Below are 18,058 nucleotides of genomic sequence, written 5' to 3'. Positions count from 1 at the left end.
CCACTCATCATATGTCACCTACTCCAGAAGCAAAGGAATTTTCCTACTGTTGTGTGTGGGTGTGTGTTCTAAAGTACCTTGATTTTTGTATTGTTTTTTCACCTGGCAGATCTGTTCATTGGAACAGTATTGTCAAGAATTTCCCCTCAGTTGTTGAAATAGCACATGTGCAGACCATTAGCGCTGCAGTCCTGTTTTGAGTTGAAACTGGTGAACTTGGAGGACATACTTTGTGAGCTTATTTATTCTGCATTGGAATTGTTAAAATAAATAGTGTTGAGAATGCATGTGTGTATGTATGAATATATATATATGTATAAATATATATAAACTTAATGATAAATATATAGAAATTAAATGAATCAGGTTATAAAACTGTAGAGAATTTGTGAAATTTGTGGGGTCATAGTTTCCTAATTTTTAAAAAAATTGAGATGGTTAAACAAGAAAACTTTGAAAGCATGCAAATGTAATTTTGTATGTGTTGAAATATGTTGCTTTTCTCCCGGAGTTCCAAGTTCATTGACTGTTCAAGTTGATTTGTAGGAGCTACATGAGAGTACTGAGAAATTTATAAGGCAGAGACCACTGTATCAATTGTTTTCATTAATGTATTCCTCACATACACTTTCTAAAGAGGGAGTGAGATTTCATCTTTTTTAGAACTTATTCAGTGTCTGCCTTTTGTGGCCCATCTGTTTCCTGGTCAGACAGGTCATTTGCAAATGATGCTCTTATTAAAAGCCGGCCTTTGTGGAGGAAGGAGACCATGCACACTGGTATTCCCCCATGGTTTTGAAAGCTAGGGTACTTTCTTATATACATTTCGGTCAGGAAGTTTGATAAATTTCCGAAATGTGGGTACATTTGTATGGTTATTGCTCCTTCTGGTGATTTGCTTTCTTAAGGAGAAGGTTTTTTTGTTTGTTTGTTTTTTATTAGAACAAAGCAGTATTGCTTTTGAGTGTTCAAATGTTTGGAAGCTGTGTTAAGTAAAAGTACGTTCAACCTTGCTGACCTCACCAATATTTACTTTCAAAAACTTTCTAGTCACACATTGTTGACTTACTTCTCATGTCCATATCCACTTATTGCCTACCCCTAATTTAATTCTTACAGGAGAAATAAGAGCAGGTTGTCAAGGAGAAATAAAAGCAGGTGTTTGCCTCTCTTTGCTATTTGGCATACAATTTCTTTTTTTTTTTTCTTGCAGTAGTAAGAAAGGGGCAAAATGAAAAAAAATTCAAGTTTCATAAATAGCCAGTGGAGAAAAAACAATAGATGATATATGTGTACATAGACTATGTCAGTTTGAATCCAGGGCCTTTCTCATTTGTTTTATAGCTTGATGGCAAGAAATATTAAGCCAAGTGTCTCTGTATGCCTGAATTATTCTACATCTGTGTTTGTAAAGCACTAACCTGGCTTCTTCCAGGAGTGAGATCATTTCGTCCATTAATTTTAGAAGATTTAAATTGTAACTGTACCCTTTGCAGTCCTATCATTTTCTTCCACTTAAGTATTTCTTCTTCTCTAACTGCCTTGACTGTAAAGTATTGAGACTAGTTTCTTTGAACCACCCCTTCTCAGCTGTCATTCTGTAATCACACCTCATAAATGAGATGAAGGAAATATTGAAAAATGGTGAAACTTGACAGCACCTTTCTACCCAGGTCCTTTATTTCCCTCCTAAATGTACATTTTCAATATTGCTGATTTCAAGCTAGCAGAGGACGGCCTTTGCTTTTCTTGGATGTTGGCAGTAAGGGTTAGGATCTTATTATAGAAGTATAAATATTGTATGTTGTATGCTATAACACTATGTTTTGTGAACTAAACTTTTCCTTGATAGAGTACTCTTATTATACTTCCTTCTATATATATAAAATGCCATTTCAATTTTCCTCTCCTGCTAGGTGAAATGCGGAATGATTTATATATCACTATAGAAAGGGGAGAATTTGAGAAAGGAGGAAAGAGTGTGGCCAGAAACGTGGAAGTTACGATGTTCATTGTAGAGAGTAGTGGCCAGACCCTGAAGGTATGTTAATGCGGAATTCTTTTTGGTAAAACAATTTCACATCCTTGCCTTGGGTTCTTCTTTAGTGCGATCAGTTAACTTATGATTTGCAATATTTTCAATCTTATTTTTCTTCTCCACCCCCATGTAGTTTGTTTGTTTGTGTTTAATCATGAAAAGAAGGAAAATAAGCTTTCAGTTTGTTTAATTAATCATGTCAAAAACATCCTCATAGCAGCTACTCCTTAAATGCAGCATTTTTATCCCATTTCATTTTTTTCTCTTTCATCTGTTATAGTTTTGGAGAGGTATACTTTTTCTTTGTGCAGTTGGGTTTTTTTTATTTTTAGTCTCTCAGTCATGTCTGACTCTTTGCAACCCCATGGACTGTAGCTCTCTAGGCTCTTCTGTCCATGGGATTCTCCAGGCAAGAATACTGGAGTGGGTAGCCATTTCCTTCTTCAGGAGATCTTCCCTACCCAGGGATCAAACCCTGGTTTCCCACATTGCAGGCATTCTTTAGTGTCTGAGCCCATATTTAATCCTATGTATTTTCATTATGACCAAAATAGGATGTGGAGATTAGAGTACTGCTGATCAGGGTGATCATTTCAGATTCCTTTGTGGAAGAAATATTTCATGGGAGCCCCGGGGCTTACTGAGTTTTATAGGAAGGCACAGAAGGCTTTTGGCTATGGCTGGTTGAGAATTTTGCTTTGTAGTTGACTCTGAGTTGGGCCCGCAGTTGCTCAGCTAGCATGTGTCGCTGAGGTCCACCTTTGAGCAATTAGGCCCTGGGAGACCAGCCTCAGGATGAACCAAACACAGCCTGCCTGCAGAAATAGGTGCAAAAACAGCCCTGAAGAGGACTGAGGACGTAATTTCACATTAAGTGCTGTTTTGGGAGCACACAGACACAGCAAAGCAATTGTTCTACTCCTTCCAAAATCATCTTGAAATAAAGCTGTCTTTAACCTGCGTGTTTCCTTTGTCAGGACTTTATATCCTTCGGCTCTGGAGAGCCACCTGCTAGCGAGTACCACTCTTTTGTGCTTTATCATAACAACAGCCCCAGGTGGTCCGAGCTGCTGAAACTTCCTATCCCCGTGGATAAATTCAGGGGTGCGCACATCCGCTTCGAGTTCCGGCATTGTTCCAGTAAGTGGATGGAGTGTCTCCGTGGCCTTGTTATGTTGGGTACTGCTTACTAAGCTGAAACAACAGTGTGGGATAGTCTGTAGAAAGTGCGTCACCAACCAGAGACCTCCATGAGAGAGAAATGGAGGTGAATGGAATCCTGGGAGGTGAATGGGTGCCATTCTCAAAAAACCAGTAACGTCTATGGAAAGAGATGAAAGAGGAGGAAACGAAGTAGCTGTAGAAACCTACAAGGTTTTTCTGAAGGTGATCACTTTCATAAAAATCAATTCATCACTTTCACAGTCTAGAAAGACTACACAGAAAGAGGAGATGGGTTATTAGAGGCCTGACTGGCTTGTGTGATCTTAGGCACCCCTGACCCTTGTGCTGTCTTTTCAGCCAGGAGCTGATCCAGCCCTTAGACAGCTCAAGGGAACCCTCGTGGACTTTCCTAGGCATGTGAAGTTACCAGGAAAGCCTCTGATTGGCTCAGGTTCATATTTGATTTGCATATATCTATTATCACTGTGCGTTCTCAAATGTGATTGGCACTTTACAGGACTAGCAAGGAGGCCAGAATGAGCAAGTGAGAGAGTTGGAGGTGAGAATCAGAGAGGGACCAGCAGAACCAGATCCTCTGTTGTGTTTTAGGTCATGGGAAGGAGGACTTTGGACTTTATTTGGAGTGAGAAAGACGCATTAGAAGTTTTAGATTGAAGTTAAGTCTGCCCACTGTATGGATGATAGATTGTAGCTGGGCCAGATGGAAACAGAAAAGCCATTCAGGAGGCTTTTGCAGAATTCCAAGTACGAGATTTAAGTGCTTTGATTCTTTTATACAGATTTATTGACAGATTGGATGTGAAAGGAGGAGAAAATTCAAGGTTGATCTCAAGATTTTGGCCTCAGAGTGAAGGGGTCATTTAATGAAGTGGGGAAGACAACAGGAAGAATCTGTTTGGAGAGAAAAAAAATCAAACATTCCATTTTAAATATGCTAAGTCTGAGAAGTCTATTAGATATTCAAGACATCAAGTAGGCAGTTGAATGAGATCCAAGCTGGAGACTTAAACTTGATAATGAGAACATGTAGTTCATTGGTGTGCTGTAAATATTTAACCAGCACTCAGAGTGATGGAGAGGGGAGGGGAAGCCCTAAATTATAGCACTTGCTGACTTCCATGGGGTAAATACTCCTACCATGGTCAGTTTCAAGCTGCCAACATGACATCACTGATCTTGTAGTTGAGGGAAGATGCATACTGTTAGTTCTTATGAACCAGTACAGGTCAGCTCCAGCATATCACAGATATCCCTGGTTTTCAAAGCCGAAACTGGACAAGATGTCGACGTATAAAGTTTAGATAGCAAAGGGAAGTCCAAGAATGGATCCTTGGGTCGTTGACACATTTGGATTTGGGGAGAGTGAGTAGTCATTAAGAAGATTAAAAAGGAATAGCTAATAAGGTTGAAGGAGAATCAGGAAGAATAGAACCTAGGAGACTAAATAAAGAAAGTTTTTCACAAGGGGATTGATCACGTGTCAGGTGCCAATGATAAATAAATTAAGGACCAAGAAATGATCTCCTGATTTGGCATCATGGAAGTCATTGAACCTGACATGTGGTTCTCTTGGATTTGTGGAGTTGAAAGCTGAGTCAGTCAAAGAGTAAGATGGAGAAAAGGAAGGGCAGGCAGTGAGTATAGACAGATCTTTTAAGAAGCTTTGCTATAAAGAATACTGGTGAGCAGAGAAGTGAGATAGTAGCTATAAAACAAGTTGGTCATAGGAAGTTTTTGCTGTTGTTTCTTTTTTTAAATGGAACTTTTAAAGTATGTTCGTTTGGGAGAAATCATTCAGTAGAGGGGAAAACCTGATGATGTAGAGAGTGGAGACGCCTGTAGGAGCAGTGTCCTTGAGTTGGGGAAGGAGTACAGGACCTAGGACTCAAGGATAAAAGTTAGCCTTGGGTGGGAGCGTGGGCAATTCAGGGCTCGGAGGGCAGATGCAGGTGAGTGATAGGTGGATGTGAGGGTGAGAGGGAGTGCTCTCTCCATGAGCTGAAAGTGAAAGTATCAAGGTATTGGAGGCTTGAGAGACAAGGAGAATGGATGAGATTATTGTCTAGAAAAGTAGAGGAGTGTGCTGATTAGGTAAACGTAGAAAGTTTGCCTATCCCAGGACGCTTTTGTAGTTAGTGTGCATTAATTAAGCTTAGATTAGGCATAGAATAAGCCACAAATTGGATTCTGCCAAGGTGTAGTGTTATGAGTGGACTATGTGTTATGTGTGTTATATGTGGAAGGGGGAGGGTTGAGGCTATTTTCACTGAGGTGAGTAGAATGAGGGGCCATAGAAATGGAAAGTGGAAGTGGAGGGGTAAGGAGTGGTGAGTCAATATATTGGAGGTCCCAGGGGGCAGAACTGTGCAAGTTGAGCTACAAGAAGAAATATATTGGAAAGTCAAGAGGTGAAATCCGTAGATTCAGGGATTTTATTAATAAAAGGGGATTTTATTATACATATTATACATAACAGTCTATTTAGTTCATTAATCCTGATCTAATAGCTTAGGGGGAAAGGCTACGTACTTTAAACTTTACTTGGTATTTATATTATCTTATAACCAAGGGCACATTTGGGGAAGTTATTGCTTTGTTCCTTACCTTTGCTAATTTTATGCATCTTGGAATTTTGTTTATCTTTCTGAATTGAATACCAAAAACCACACCAAAAAGATAGTCAAAGCAACTTAAGAAATTATTTCTAAATAAGTCTTGCCCCGTAAATCACAAGTTCCATACCCAGCACACTCACTGACATAGAAATCTCTTCCCAGAGATCTTTGCTGTGACTTTTGTTTGAAGGGTGTTGGTATTTCCCCATTTTCTCTCTAGGCTTGGAATTAATGATTTAAAAAGAAAATCCTCTACTGTAATCACAATTTAGGGCTGCCCTCATGCCAGGAACCTAACCCAGCCAGCTAGAATTACTCTGTGCAGAGGGTCCCACATCCCTGTGGTTAAATGCCAGAAAGAATTGGAAGGGGATAATGTGTTTATTATTAGAGTCTCTTGTCCGATCCTCAGGATCTGACTCCTCTAGCATGGGGCTTACTGTATCCCAAAGCTGGACTTTTCTGTCAAGTAAAACCTCCACTTCCACAGTTGTGTGGGCAAGAATAACAGGCCAGCCCATGATGGCTGCCAGCCTGCAACTCTTCTCTGCATGTCTAAATACAAGGACAGAGTCCAGTTGAACAAACCAGATTCTCTTTCATGCAGTCTTCTTTTTTGGAGAAGCTGAAGTTGGGTGAAAAGTACTAGAATGGCACACAAGAGGTCTGGAGCAGGTGGCATTGTGATAGACCTCTCAGTTTCCTTATCTGTAAACAGTTGCCAATGACCCTTGTTCTAGCCATTGTAATTCAGTTGGGCATCTGAAAACCTCATTGCCTCATTTCTGGCATACAAATACTACTGCAGTAAGCTCTTATCAAACTATTGATTGCAGCTTATGTTTGTCTGTGTGCCTGATTCTAAGGAGGTGGCTTTCAGAGGTCTCTGTTTATACATGTGTCTGTAGGGAGAGTTCATTCATTCACTCATTCATTTGTGTTCCATACATTTGATGGGAACCTACTATGTTCTTGGCATTCTTTGAGATACCAAGCATAGAGTAAAATAAAGCAGACAAGAATCTTGCCCTGCATGGTGCTTATGTTAAGGGGTGGAGGTTGGGTTGTGAGGAGAAGAAATGGGAAATCTACAACTTCAAAAAACAAACAAAACACGTAATTTCAAATAGTGAATCCCTTGAAGAAAATTAGTCAAGGAAAATAACTTACAGTTATAAGGCAGGACTATGGGGCTAAAGGGTGGCCACTGTAGACAGAAGTCCCATCATAAGAGCTGCTCTTCATTGTGCAAAGGGAGCGGGGGTGGGGGTAGGGGTTCTATTTCTTCATGATCACTCATCTCCACAATCTGTGTGTATGAACACAAGTTGTGTAAGCATACAGTGAAATAACTGACTGATCCTTTTTTTTCCTTCTACAGCAAAGGAGAAAGGAGAGAAGAAGTTGTTTGGCTTCTCCTTTGTTCCCCTGATGCAGGAAGATGGTAGGACACTTCCAGATGGCACGCACGAGCTCATTGTGCATAAGGTAACATCAGTCAGAGGTTGGGGGCAGTTGTGAAAAACAGGGTGGAAGTACTAACTCACAGTCTTACCCTCACTCTGGAAAAGAGAAAAAATGGACTGCAAAGATACTCTTTTGGATGATTGCTGGCAGGGAGAGTGCATTTTTGAGAGTAGTATCTCTAGGTTCTGTCATATTCTGATATGTATTTTAAAGATTTTTTTTTTAAACTTAATTGAAATAAGGGTATTTGGCCAAGTCTATAGGGTGACCTTGAAATTCTATCCATGGCTGTGATAGGATTAGATAAACCTTATAAATAAGGTTTTTAATATTTTAATATATAATATTTTAAAAATATTCCCAATACTTGCTTTCTTATCTGTATACCCCAGAAGTAAATTTTGCAAGGTCACCTTTCCATTTGTCTTGTTTGCTGTTCTCATGAAGCAAGGGAGAAGTAAGTGGCTGTTCTTTGTCATGACAACTTCAGTGGTTGTTTCTCTCTATTTTTTGCTGCAAGAATTGGCATGCCAACATTTAAACATTTGGGGGTGGGGGGAATACAGTGTAGTAGGCAATAAAAAGAAAATTCACCTAACAGGAGATCCTTAGGAATTATCAGAGAATACTAGTAATAATGAAATACAGAACAGAAGCACTCGTAACTATGAAATCAAGCACTAAAGTATATGATCTTCTCCAAAATCTTTCTCCTTTGCATTTCTCCATTTCTGTAACCACATGCTCTTCCAGGCTCTTGTCAGCTCTTACCTGGACTCACTAGTCCTGCCCACCTGGGCCTTCTCTGCCTTTAGTCCATTTTCCAGTTAGCCATTAGGGTGACCTATCTAATGTGCTGATCTTACCAGGCCCCTGCCTGACTTCAACCCGTGGAAAAGCTTCCCATTGCCAACAGTGGAAATGGCAGGCTTTCAGGTATGTCGGGCTGCCTCCTCCCTTATGCCTCACATCATCCCATTTCCAGTCCTCTACTTAATGCCCCAGTCACTTCCTGCCTGCTGGTTCCCCCAGTTCCACTTGACATTCCTGCAGCCATGCTTCCCCTGTCTCCCAATAGTTGGCTCCTCCTCATCTGCAGAGGCTCACCTGGGCCAGAACCTTTGGGAAAACAGTCCCCTCACCCTAGTTCCTACTCTCTGTGTTGCCAGCTGACGATGTGCCCGCCCATGAGTTCCCCGGGTATCTGCAGGAATCTCTTACCATTGTCCTCATTACACTGTCAAACGGTTGTCTGATGACCCCTCAACTCACCAGGGTAGGTTTAGGAGCCTTTCAGGAGCAACAGCTGAGTCAGAGGGGTTCTGGCCTGTGGCCGATGTGCAGTGAAGATACACTGAGCGAAGGAAGGTGAGGACACAGACTTTCTTGACATTTGGATTATTGCTGGTAAAATGAGTGTCCATGCACAAGACACCGGGTAATTTTTGTTTGTGCTTTGGTATGTATGTGCATATTTCTTGAATCATTTATTTTCTGGTTGGTTGTTCAGTGCATTGACTACCACAGACCACAGGGCAGACATTCTTCTAGCAACTGGGAATATAGTGGTGAATAAGACCATTAAAGTGCCTCCATTTCTGGCACATACATCCTCTAGGCTTCAAAAGTGACTTAAAGGAATTCGTGATGTTAAAATACAGGGAATATTTTCAAGTAGAGTGACACTACGGCACACAGAGGATTTAAATGCACTAGATACATGAGATGATCTATAAATAAATCTATAAATAAAGGTCTGCGGCCCCTTTATGTGAGATGGGTAATATGACAGGCTGTGTCTTCAGCTACAGTTTTCCAAAAGACATAAGTGGTACTTGATATGAATGTTTGTGATCTTGACTCTGTGTACCATTAAATCTTCACACAGAAAAGGCAGGGCTAAGGTAATTATTAACTTCCTAATAATATTTAGAAGAATAAATCACTTCTTTATGACATTTCACAAGGCTTCCCAAGTGGCACAGTTATAAAGGATCCACCCACTGATATAGGAGATGCAAGAAACATGGGTTTGATCCCTAGGTTGGGAAAATCCCCTGGAGGAGGAAATGACAACCCACTCTAGCATTCTCGCCTGGAAAATCCCATGGACAGAGGAGCCTGGTGAGCTACAGTCCACAGGGTCGAAGAGAGTCAGACATGACTGCGCGTACATGACATTGCACAATGTAGGCTCTCTCACCTGTGGCTTGGAAGGTGTTTTCGGGTGGCAGGTACTAACTTTGCAGTCAAGTCTGGGTTGACTTTAAAGAAGTATAAATAATATTAAGACCCTTAGCTGCTGCTTAGAGACACCCATGTACTTAAAATGCCAGGAGGACAGGTAGCAGGGCTTGCTTCTACATGTGAGCATTTAGCAGTCCCGCTGGTATTGGTTCCCAGGCATAGGCTCATTCTACTCCCATTACCTGGGGTCTGTCAGGATGCCTTTGACAGAACCACCATTTTTCTCAGAAGTGGAGCTTTGAATCATCTCAAGCCCTTGCACAAATTTTCAGTGGATACACAGAATTCCAATCCAGAAAGCATAAGAAAATTTATTTGAGCATCAACAGTGTAAAAAGCAGCTCTTCCCAGTGATCTTCCTCCATCACCAAGGAGGCTCAGGATGGTATCTGTAGATCATCTCATACGGGGCAGGCCTATGTTGTGTAGACCCATGAGGAAGAATTAGCTCCACAGAACAACCCTAAGTAGTTGAGTCTTATGATTAGGATTATTCAGGTTGCTTAAAGAGAACTGGAATACCTGTCAAGCATACATCTTTTGTTTTTCATCTAGTTGATGCCATGGTTTTCTTTTTCATAGTACTGAGCCAAGAAGTACAATTTCTACTTAAGGGCACTTGCAGGTTATGATTATAAAATGGTATTATGAGCATAATGTTATTCTTCCTCTGCCATGATGGGCAGTCTCACAGCCTGCTGATGATTACAGCCTTGAATTTATTAATTTAAAAATTTGAATGAAAAAGGAAGCTAGGAAGAGGAATGGATTTCAAATTACAGGGTAAAAAAATAGCCCATTTAATAAGTGATGTTGAGATAACTGAGATGACCACAATAGGTGTTGCAGGGAAAAATTAAGCTCTGGATCCCTACCTTGCTCCTTATACCAAAGCAAATTCTGATTAAACGTAAAAAATAAAACTGTAAGAGCCTTTATAATATGAGTGAACATTTTTAGAAAGTTAGGTAAGGAGGGCCTTTCTAATGATCCCTCTTCGGTGTTAGAAATTGGGCTTCCCTGGTGGCTCAGAGGTTAAAGCGTCTGCCTGCAGTGCAGGAGACCCGGGTTCGAACCCTGAGTCGGGAAGATCCCCTGGAGAAGAAAATGGCAACCCACTCCAGTATTCTTGCCTGGAGAATCCCATGGAGGGAGGAGCCTGGTAGGCTATAGTCCATGGGGTCTCAAAGAGTCAGGTACCCCCAAAATGTATAACTTTAGCTACATAAAGTTTAAAACTGATTTATTTATAAGATCATATAGACTGTATCATGATAGTCTCCTCAGTCCATGGGATTTTCCAGGAGTGGGTTGCCATTTCCTTCTCCAGGGGACCTTCCCAACCCAGAGATCGAACCCAGTTTCCCACATTGCAGGCAGACTCTTTACCATCTGAGCCACTAGGGACTCCCTCATAGTAGGATATTTAAAATCTTCTTTCCTCCTCATGTAAGTTTCTGGTTTAGAAGATTCATTTCTACAGTAAACTAAGAAAAAAAAAATTGGTATGCTGAAAACTGTTTAATAGCCTAATTTGGGCCTAAAATTTATGAAAGAGGTAATAATTTCCCCTTGTGACAGTGACTGGATTTCTGAGTGTGTTTTAAGGAAATCATTGTGACAGCTGTTATCAGTCAGTGGTCTGGCAAGAACCTGGATTCATCCTTTAGGGCAGAAGCTGAAGAATTCTGAGGGCAAAGCTCCCTTTCAAAGTCATTTCACCTTTACATAATTAATAGTATGTTTGCAGTGGTATTCCATGGAGATAACCTCTGAAATCTACAAAAATCCAAATCTTATAGCTTTAGAAAGGGAAGTGAAAGAACGTGATTAGTCATCATTAAAGATTTTGTGCTTCCAGGGTCCCTGTTCAGCTCTGAGGACATCATTAATATCTCTAAGTAGTTGACGGCCAAGTCCAAAACTTGTCTTTGGAATTCCTAAGTTGATTTTAACAGCATTTAATCTTGCTAAGTTTTGTTATTTTGCTGCATTCTGCTAGGTTTGTTGTCTTCCTTAAATTTGTAGAGATATTTTTGGCTACTCCTTGCCAACTACCTGTTGGAAAGCAAAATTAAAAAAAGAGATTGAAATAATAGGCTTAAGAAAATTCATTTTCCAAAGGTCAAGTCTGTTAAAGATAATAATATGAAGGTTCAAAAAAGAAGGATAGGAAGTTAATAACTGTGCACTCAAGTCTTCATTCTGACCTATTCTAGTGAAGGATTTTTATTTCTTTGAAGTACATGCCAAAATACTCTCGGGTCTAGTTTGTGTGTATAGATAAACAAATAATAATACAGTCTACTTTTAAAGAAATTGGGGTTTTGCAAATTCATTATGTTGATTAACACCACTGTGACTCAAGTGACCCAACTCAGCCAGCCTGGGGATTTGCTTAGTAGAGAATCTGATTCCTTAGGGCAGGATTTATTGTTTCTGAGCAAGAGAAGGGTCAGATAAGAAATCAGCTAAATAGAGGATGATCGTGTTTCCTGGTTGGAAAGGGATTAGTTTAATATATGGCCTAGATTGAAAGAGTCTTTGATGAATTCATTTCACTTTTGCTCCCTAGAAGTTTGTTCATTAATGCTTTGTGTCTCATTTTTTCCCTGCAATGTTTCAGTTTCTTATGCTATACTCTAGTTCCCTACCTGGTCCACAGAAGTCCAGCACAGCCCCTCTGCACTAGTTACCATCTTTGAGGTGAATTTCTCAGATTGAGTTGCTTTCCACTTATCCTTTCCTATATGATGTTTGTATTTATAAGTAAAATCAAAAAATGACAGGAGTCTGAAAAATTTAATAGACTGATAGGTTTGCCACCCATCTTGCTGTGCAGAAAACTCTACATACTTCTCTAGCGATTCTGAAAGAGACACCCCTGTAAGTGAAAGTCACTCAATTGTGTCTGACTCTTTGCGACCCCCTGGACTACATAGTCCATGGAATTCTCCAGGCTAGAATACTGGAGTGCTTAGCTTTTCCCCTCTCCAAGGGATCTTCCCAACCCAGGGATTGAACCCAGGTCTCCTGCATTGCAGGCAGATTCTTTACCAGCTGAGTCACAAGGGAACCCCACAAGGACACCCCTATAATCATGAACAATAGATCTTAGACAAGCACAACACATATCTGTCCACCCTGGGCTTGGGCATAGGCGCATTGGTCACATAATCCTTGTTTTGTTACAGACTGTGAGAGAAATTAAGTAGCATACACCTGCAAAATTAAGTTAAAATGTAAGTAGCCTGGTAAATTTAGCATAAAAGTAAGCCAAACCAGACTTCCCTGTAGCTCAAACGGTAAATAATCTGCCTGCGATGCAGGAGACCAGGGTTCAGTCTCTGGGTTGGAAAGTTCCTCTGGAGAAGGGAATGGCAACCCACTGCAGTATCCTTGCCTGGAGAATTCTATGGACAGAGAAGCCTGGCTGGCTCCAGTCCGTGGAGTGGCAAAGAGTCGGACATGACTGAGTGACTCCACAGTCCAACACGAGCTAAATCAAGCAAAGAAAAAGAAAGGAGATAAAGCTAAGGTGACTTAATAACTGGGCTTGGTCTCAGCCCCGAAGGCTACTAATGTGACGGGCAGAAAGTGCTTTCATTCTCAGTAATTAATACCACTACACAATCTTTTTAAATCTCTGCCTCTGCTGAACTCTGGCTCTCTACTGAGAGAGCTTCCTGTGTGGCCTCTGGAGTAGAGAAATCTCCTTTTCTGAAGCCCCGTGTTCAGTGTCCTGACGCTCGATCTCTTTAAATGCCTCAGTGCATGTAAAGATACCATTCTCCATCCTTTTGTAAAGACTTTCCATGCCCTCTCTCTGTAAGGCTTATTCCATACAACATGGCAACTTTCTACCTGTCCTGGTTACTGTCTTCTTTGTTGTTCAGTCACTAAATCATGTCCAAATCTTTGTGACCACATAGATTAAGCACACCAGGCTCCTCTGTCCTCCACTGTCTGCCAGAGTTTGCTCAAATTCCACGGAGTCCATGATGCTGTCTAACCACTTCATCCTCTGTCGCCCTCTTCTTTTGCATTCAGTCTTTTCCCAGCATCAGGGCATTTTCCAATAAGTTGCCTCTTCGCATCAGGTGGCCAAAGTAATAGAACTTCAGCTTTAGCAACAGTCCTTCCAGTGATTATTCAGGGTTGATTTCCTTTAGGATTGATTGGTTTGATATCCTTGCTGTCTAAGGGACTCTCAAGAGTCAGCTCCAATCCACATTTTGAAGTCATCAATTCTTCAGCACTAGGCCTTCTTTATAGTCCAACTCTTTATGTCAGCAAAGAGATGTCTGTGCTTTTTAAATATGCTCTCTAAGTTTGTCATAGCTTTCCTTTCAAGGAGCAAGTGTCTTTTAATTTCATGGCTGCAGTCACTGTCTGCAGTGATTTGGAGCCCAAGAAAACCAAATCTGTCACTGCTTCCACTTTTTCCCTTTTTGTTTGCCATGAAGTGATGGGGCCAGATGCCATAATCTTAGTTTTTTGAATGTTGAGTTTCAAGCCAGCTTTCTCACTCTCCTGCTTTACCTTCATCGACAGGATCTTTAGTTCCTCTTCATTTTCTGCCAATGGAGTGATATCATCTGCATATCTGAGGTTGTTGATATTTCTCCCAGCAATCTTGATTGCACCTTATGATTTATCTAGCCTGGCATTTCGTATAATATACTCTGCACGTTAAATAAGCAGAGTGACAATATACCACCTCAATGTACTTCTTTCCCAGTTTTGAACCAGTCTGTTGTTTCACATCCAGTTCTAACTGTTGTGTCTTGACCTGCATACAGATTTCTCAGGAGACAGGTAAGGTGGTCTGGTATTCCCATCTCTTTACGAATTTTCTGCAGTTTGTTGTGATCCACACAGTCAAAGGCTTTAGCATAGTCAGTGAAGCAGAAGTAGATGTTTTTCTGGAATTACGTTGCTTTTACTGTGATCCAACTAATGTTGGCAATTTGATCTCTGCTTCCTCTGCCTTTTCTAAATCCAGCTTGCATACCTGGAAGTTCTCAGTTCACATACTGTTGAAGCCTAGCTTGAAGGATTTTGAGCATTACCTTGCTAGTATGTGAAATGAGTGCAGTTGTACAGTAGTTTGAACATTCTTGGGCACTGCCCTTCTTTGGAACTGGAATGAAAACTGACCTTTTCCAGTCCTGTGGCCACTGCTGGGTTTTCCAAATTTGCTGGTATATTGAGTGCAACACTTTAACAGCATCATCTTTTAGGATATGACATTGCTCAGCTGGAATTCCATCACCTCCACTAACTTGTTCAGAATAATGCTTCCTAAGGCCTACTTGACTTCACACTCCAGGATGTCTGGCTCTAGGTGAGTGACCATACCATTGAAATTATCTGGGTCATTAAGATTTTTTTATATAGTTCTGTGTATTCTTGCCACCTCTTCTTAATCTCTTCTGCTTCTGTTAGGTCCTTGCCGTTTCTGTCCTTTATCATGCTCATCCTTGCATGACATGTTCCCTTGTTGTCTCCAATTTTCTTGAAGAGATCTCTAGTCTTTTCCATTCTATTGTTTTCCTCTATTTCTTTGCATTGTTCATTTAAGACATCTTTCTTATCTCTCCTTGCTATTCTCTGGAACTCTGCATTCATTTGGGTATATCTTTCCCTCTGTCCCTGGACTTTTGCTTCTCTTTTTTCCTTAGCTATTTGTAAAGCTTCCTTAGACAACCACTTTGTCTTCTTGCATTTCTTTTCCTTGGTGATGGTTTGGTCACCAACTCCTGTATGGTGTTGCAAACCTCTGTCCATAGTTCCCTTCTTAGTCCTTGTAAGAACTACTGACAAGACTTTACCACTCTGCCTGCCTCACCACTTCTCCTGTCCTTAACAGAGAAAACAGAAGCCATCAGACAGGAACTTCCTTAACTTCATGTGTTCTCTCCATTGTCACCTGCACACTTATCTGCCTCCTTCGTTTCCTTCCTGCTTCCTGTCTCAGGGGGTGGGACAAGACTCCTTCCCTTCAAGGCTGATGCTTCTACCTGCTTCTCTCAGGATCTTCCTCCTCTCCTAGCTCCCCTGGGACCTTGCTCCTCTTAGCATCCCCTCTTGTTTCCTCTCTTCTGGCAGGGTTCTCAGATTTTTAACACTCTCAAGCCTTTTTCTTTTTCTTTAAAAAAAAATCATTTATTTTAATTGGAGGCTAATTACTTTACAATATTGTACTGGTTTTTGCCATACATTGACATGATCAGCCATGGGTGTACATGTGTTCCCCATCCTGAACCCCCTTCCCACTTCCCTCCCCATCCCATCCCTCAGGGTCATCCCAGTGTACCAGGCCTGAGCACCTTGTCTCATGCATCGAACCTGGACTGGTGATCTGTTTCACATATGATAATATACATGTTTCAATGCTATTCTCTCAAATCATCCCACCCTCACCTTCTCCCACAGAGTCCAAAAGACTGTGCTATACATCTGTGTCTCTTTTGCTGTCTCACATATATGGTAATCGTTACCATCTTTCTAAATTCCATATATATGCGTTAGTATACTGTATTGGTGTTTTTCATTCTGACTTACTTCACTCTGCATAATAGTCTCCAGTTTCATCCATCTCATTAGAACTGATTCAAATGAATTCTTTTTAATGGCTGAGTAATATTGCATTGTATATATGTACCACAGCTTTCTTATCCATTCATCTGTTGATGGACATCTAGGTTGCTTCCATGTCCCAGCTATTATAAACAGTGTTGTGATGAACATTGTGGTCCACATGTCTGTTTCAATTCTGGTTTCCTTGGTGTATATGCCCAGCAGTGGGATTACTGGGTCATATGGCGTTCTATTTCCAGTTTTTTAAGGACTCTCCACACTGTTCTCCATAGTGGCTGTCCTAGTTTCATTCCCACCAACAGTGTAAGAGGGTTCCCTTTTCTCCACACCCTCTCCAGCGTTTATTGTTTGTAGACTTTTGGATAGCAGCCATTCTGACCGGTGTGAGATGGTACCTCTTTGTGGTTTTGATTTGCATTTCTCTGATAATGAGTGATGTTGAGGATCTTTTCATGTGTTTGTTAGCCATCTGTATGTCTTCTTTGGAGAAATGTCTGTTTAGTTCTTTGGCCCATTTTTTGATTGGGTCATTTACTTTTCTGGAATTGAGCTGCAGGAGTTGCTTGTATATTTTTGAAATTAATTCTTTGTCAGTTGCTTCATTTGCTATTATTTTCTCCCATTCTGAAGGCTGTCTTTTCACCTTACTTATAGTTTCCTTCATTGTGCAAAAGCTTTTAAGTTTAATTAGGTCCCATTTGTTTATTTTTGCTTTTATTTCCATTACTCTGGGAGGTGGGTCATAGAGGATCCTGCTGTGATTTAGGTCGGAGAGTGTTTTGCCTATGTTTTCCTCTAGGAGTTTTATAGTTTCTGGTCTTATGTTTCGATCTTTAATCCATTTTGAGTTTATTTTTGTGTATGGTGTTAGAAAGTGTTCTAGTTTCATTCTTTTTCAAGTGGTTGACCAGTTTTCCCCGCACACTTGTTAAAAGAGATTATCTTTTTTCCATTGTATATTCTTGCCTCCTTTGTCAAAGATAAGATGTCCATAGGTACGTGGAATTATTTCTGGGCTTTCTATTTTGTTCCATTGATCTATATTTCTGTCTTTTTGCCAGTACCATACTGTCTTGATGACAGCAGCTTTGTAGGCTAGCCTGAAGTCAGGCAAGTTGATTCCTCCAGGCCCATTCTTCTTTCTCAAGATTCTTTTGGCTATTCAAGATTTTTTGTATTTCCATACAAATTGTGAATTTATTTGTTCTAGTTCTGTGAAAAATACCATTGGTAGCTTGATAGGGATTGCATTGAATCTATAGATTGCTTTAAGTAGTATGCTCATTTTCACTATATTGATTCTTCCAATCCATGAACATGGTCTATTTCTCCATCTATTTGTGTCCTCTTTGATTTTTTTCATCAGTGTTTTATAGTTTTCTATATATAGATTTTTTGTTTCTTTAGGTAGATTTATTCCTAAGTATTTTAATCTTTTGTTGCAATGGTGAATGGGATTGTTTCCTTAATTTCTCTTTCTGTTTTCTCATTGTTAGTGTATAGGAATGCAAGGGACTTCTGTGTGTTAATTTTTTATCCTGCAAATTTACTATATTCATTGATTAGCTCTAGTAATTTTCTGGTAGAGTCTTTAAGGTTTTCTTTGTAGAGGATTATGCCATCTACAAACAGTGAGAGTTTTATTTCTTCTTCTCCTATCTGGATTCCTTTTATTTCTTTTTCTTCTCGGATTGCTGTGGCTGAAACTTCCAAAACTATGTTGAATAGTAGTGGTGAGAGTGGGCACCCTTGTCTTGTTCCTGACTTTAGGGGAAATGCTTTCAATTTTTCACCATTGAGGATAATGTTTGCTGTGGGTCTGTCATACATAGCTTTTACTATGTTGAGGTATGTTCTTTCTATTCCTTCTTTCTGGAGGGTTTTTATCATAAATGGGTTTTGA

At 40.4% G+C, this 18,058-nt stretch overlaps 1 protein-coding gene across 2 annotated transcripts in view; it reads left to right on the top strand.

The window, feature by feature from the left end:
* The window catches only part of DOCK4 (dedicator of cytokinesis 4), a 470,931-nt gene that overhangs the window by 291,399 nt on the left and 161,474 nt on the right, over positions 1 to 18,058 (top strand). For both annotated transcript variants that reach the window (XM_070468527.1, XM_070468524.1), the window contains exons 14-16: positions 1,917 to 2,041; positions 3,016 to 3,178; positions 7,220 to 7,326. In XM_070468527.1, the coding sequence (XP_070324628.1) occupies positions 1,917 to 2,041; positions 3,016 to 3,178; positions 7,220 to 7,326 (395 nt within the window). The remainder of the gene's footprint in view (positions 1 to 1,916; positions 2,042 to 3,015; positions 3,179 to 7,219; positions 7,327 to 18,058) is intronic.

Source organism: Odocoileus virginianus, chromosome 1, assembly GCF_023699985.2.
Source record: "Odocoileus virginianus isolate 20LAN1187 ecotype Illinois chromosome 1, Ovbor_1.2, whole genome shotgun sequence".
Lineage (NCBI taxonomy): Eukaryota > Metazoa > Chordata > Mammalia > Artiodactyla > Cervidae > Odocoileus > Odocoileus virginianus.
This window is presented reverse-complemented; position numbering and strand designations above follow the sequence as displayed.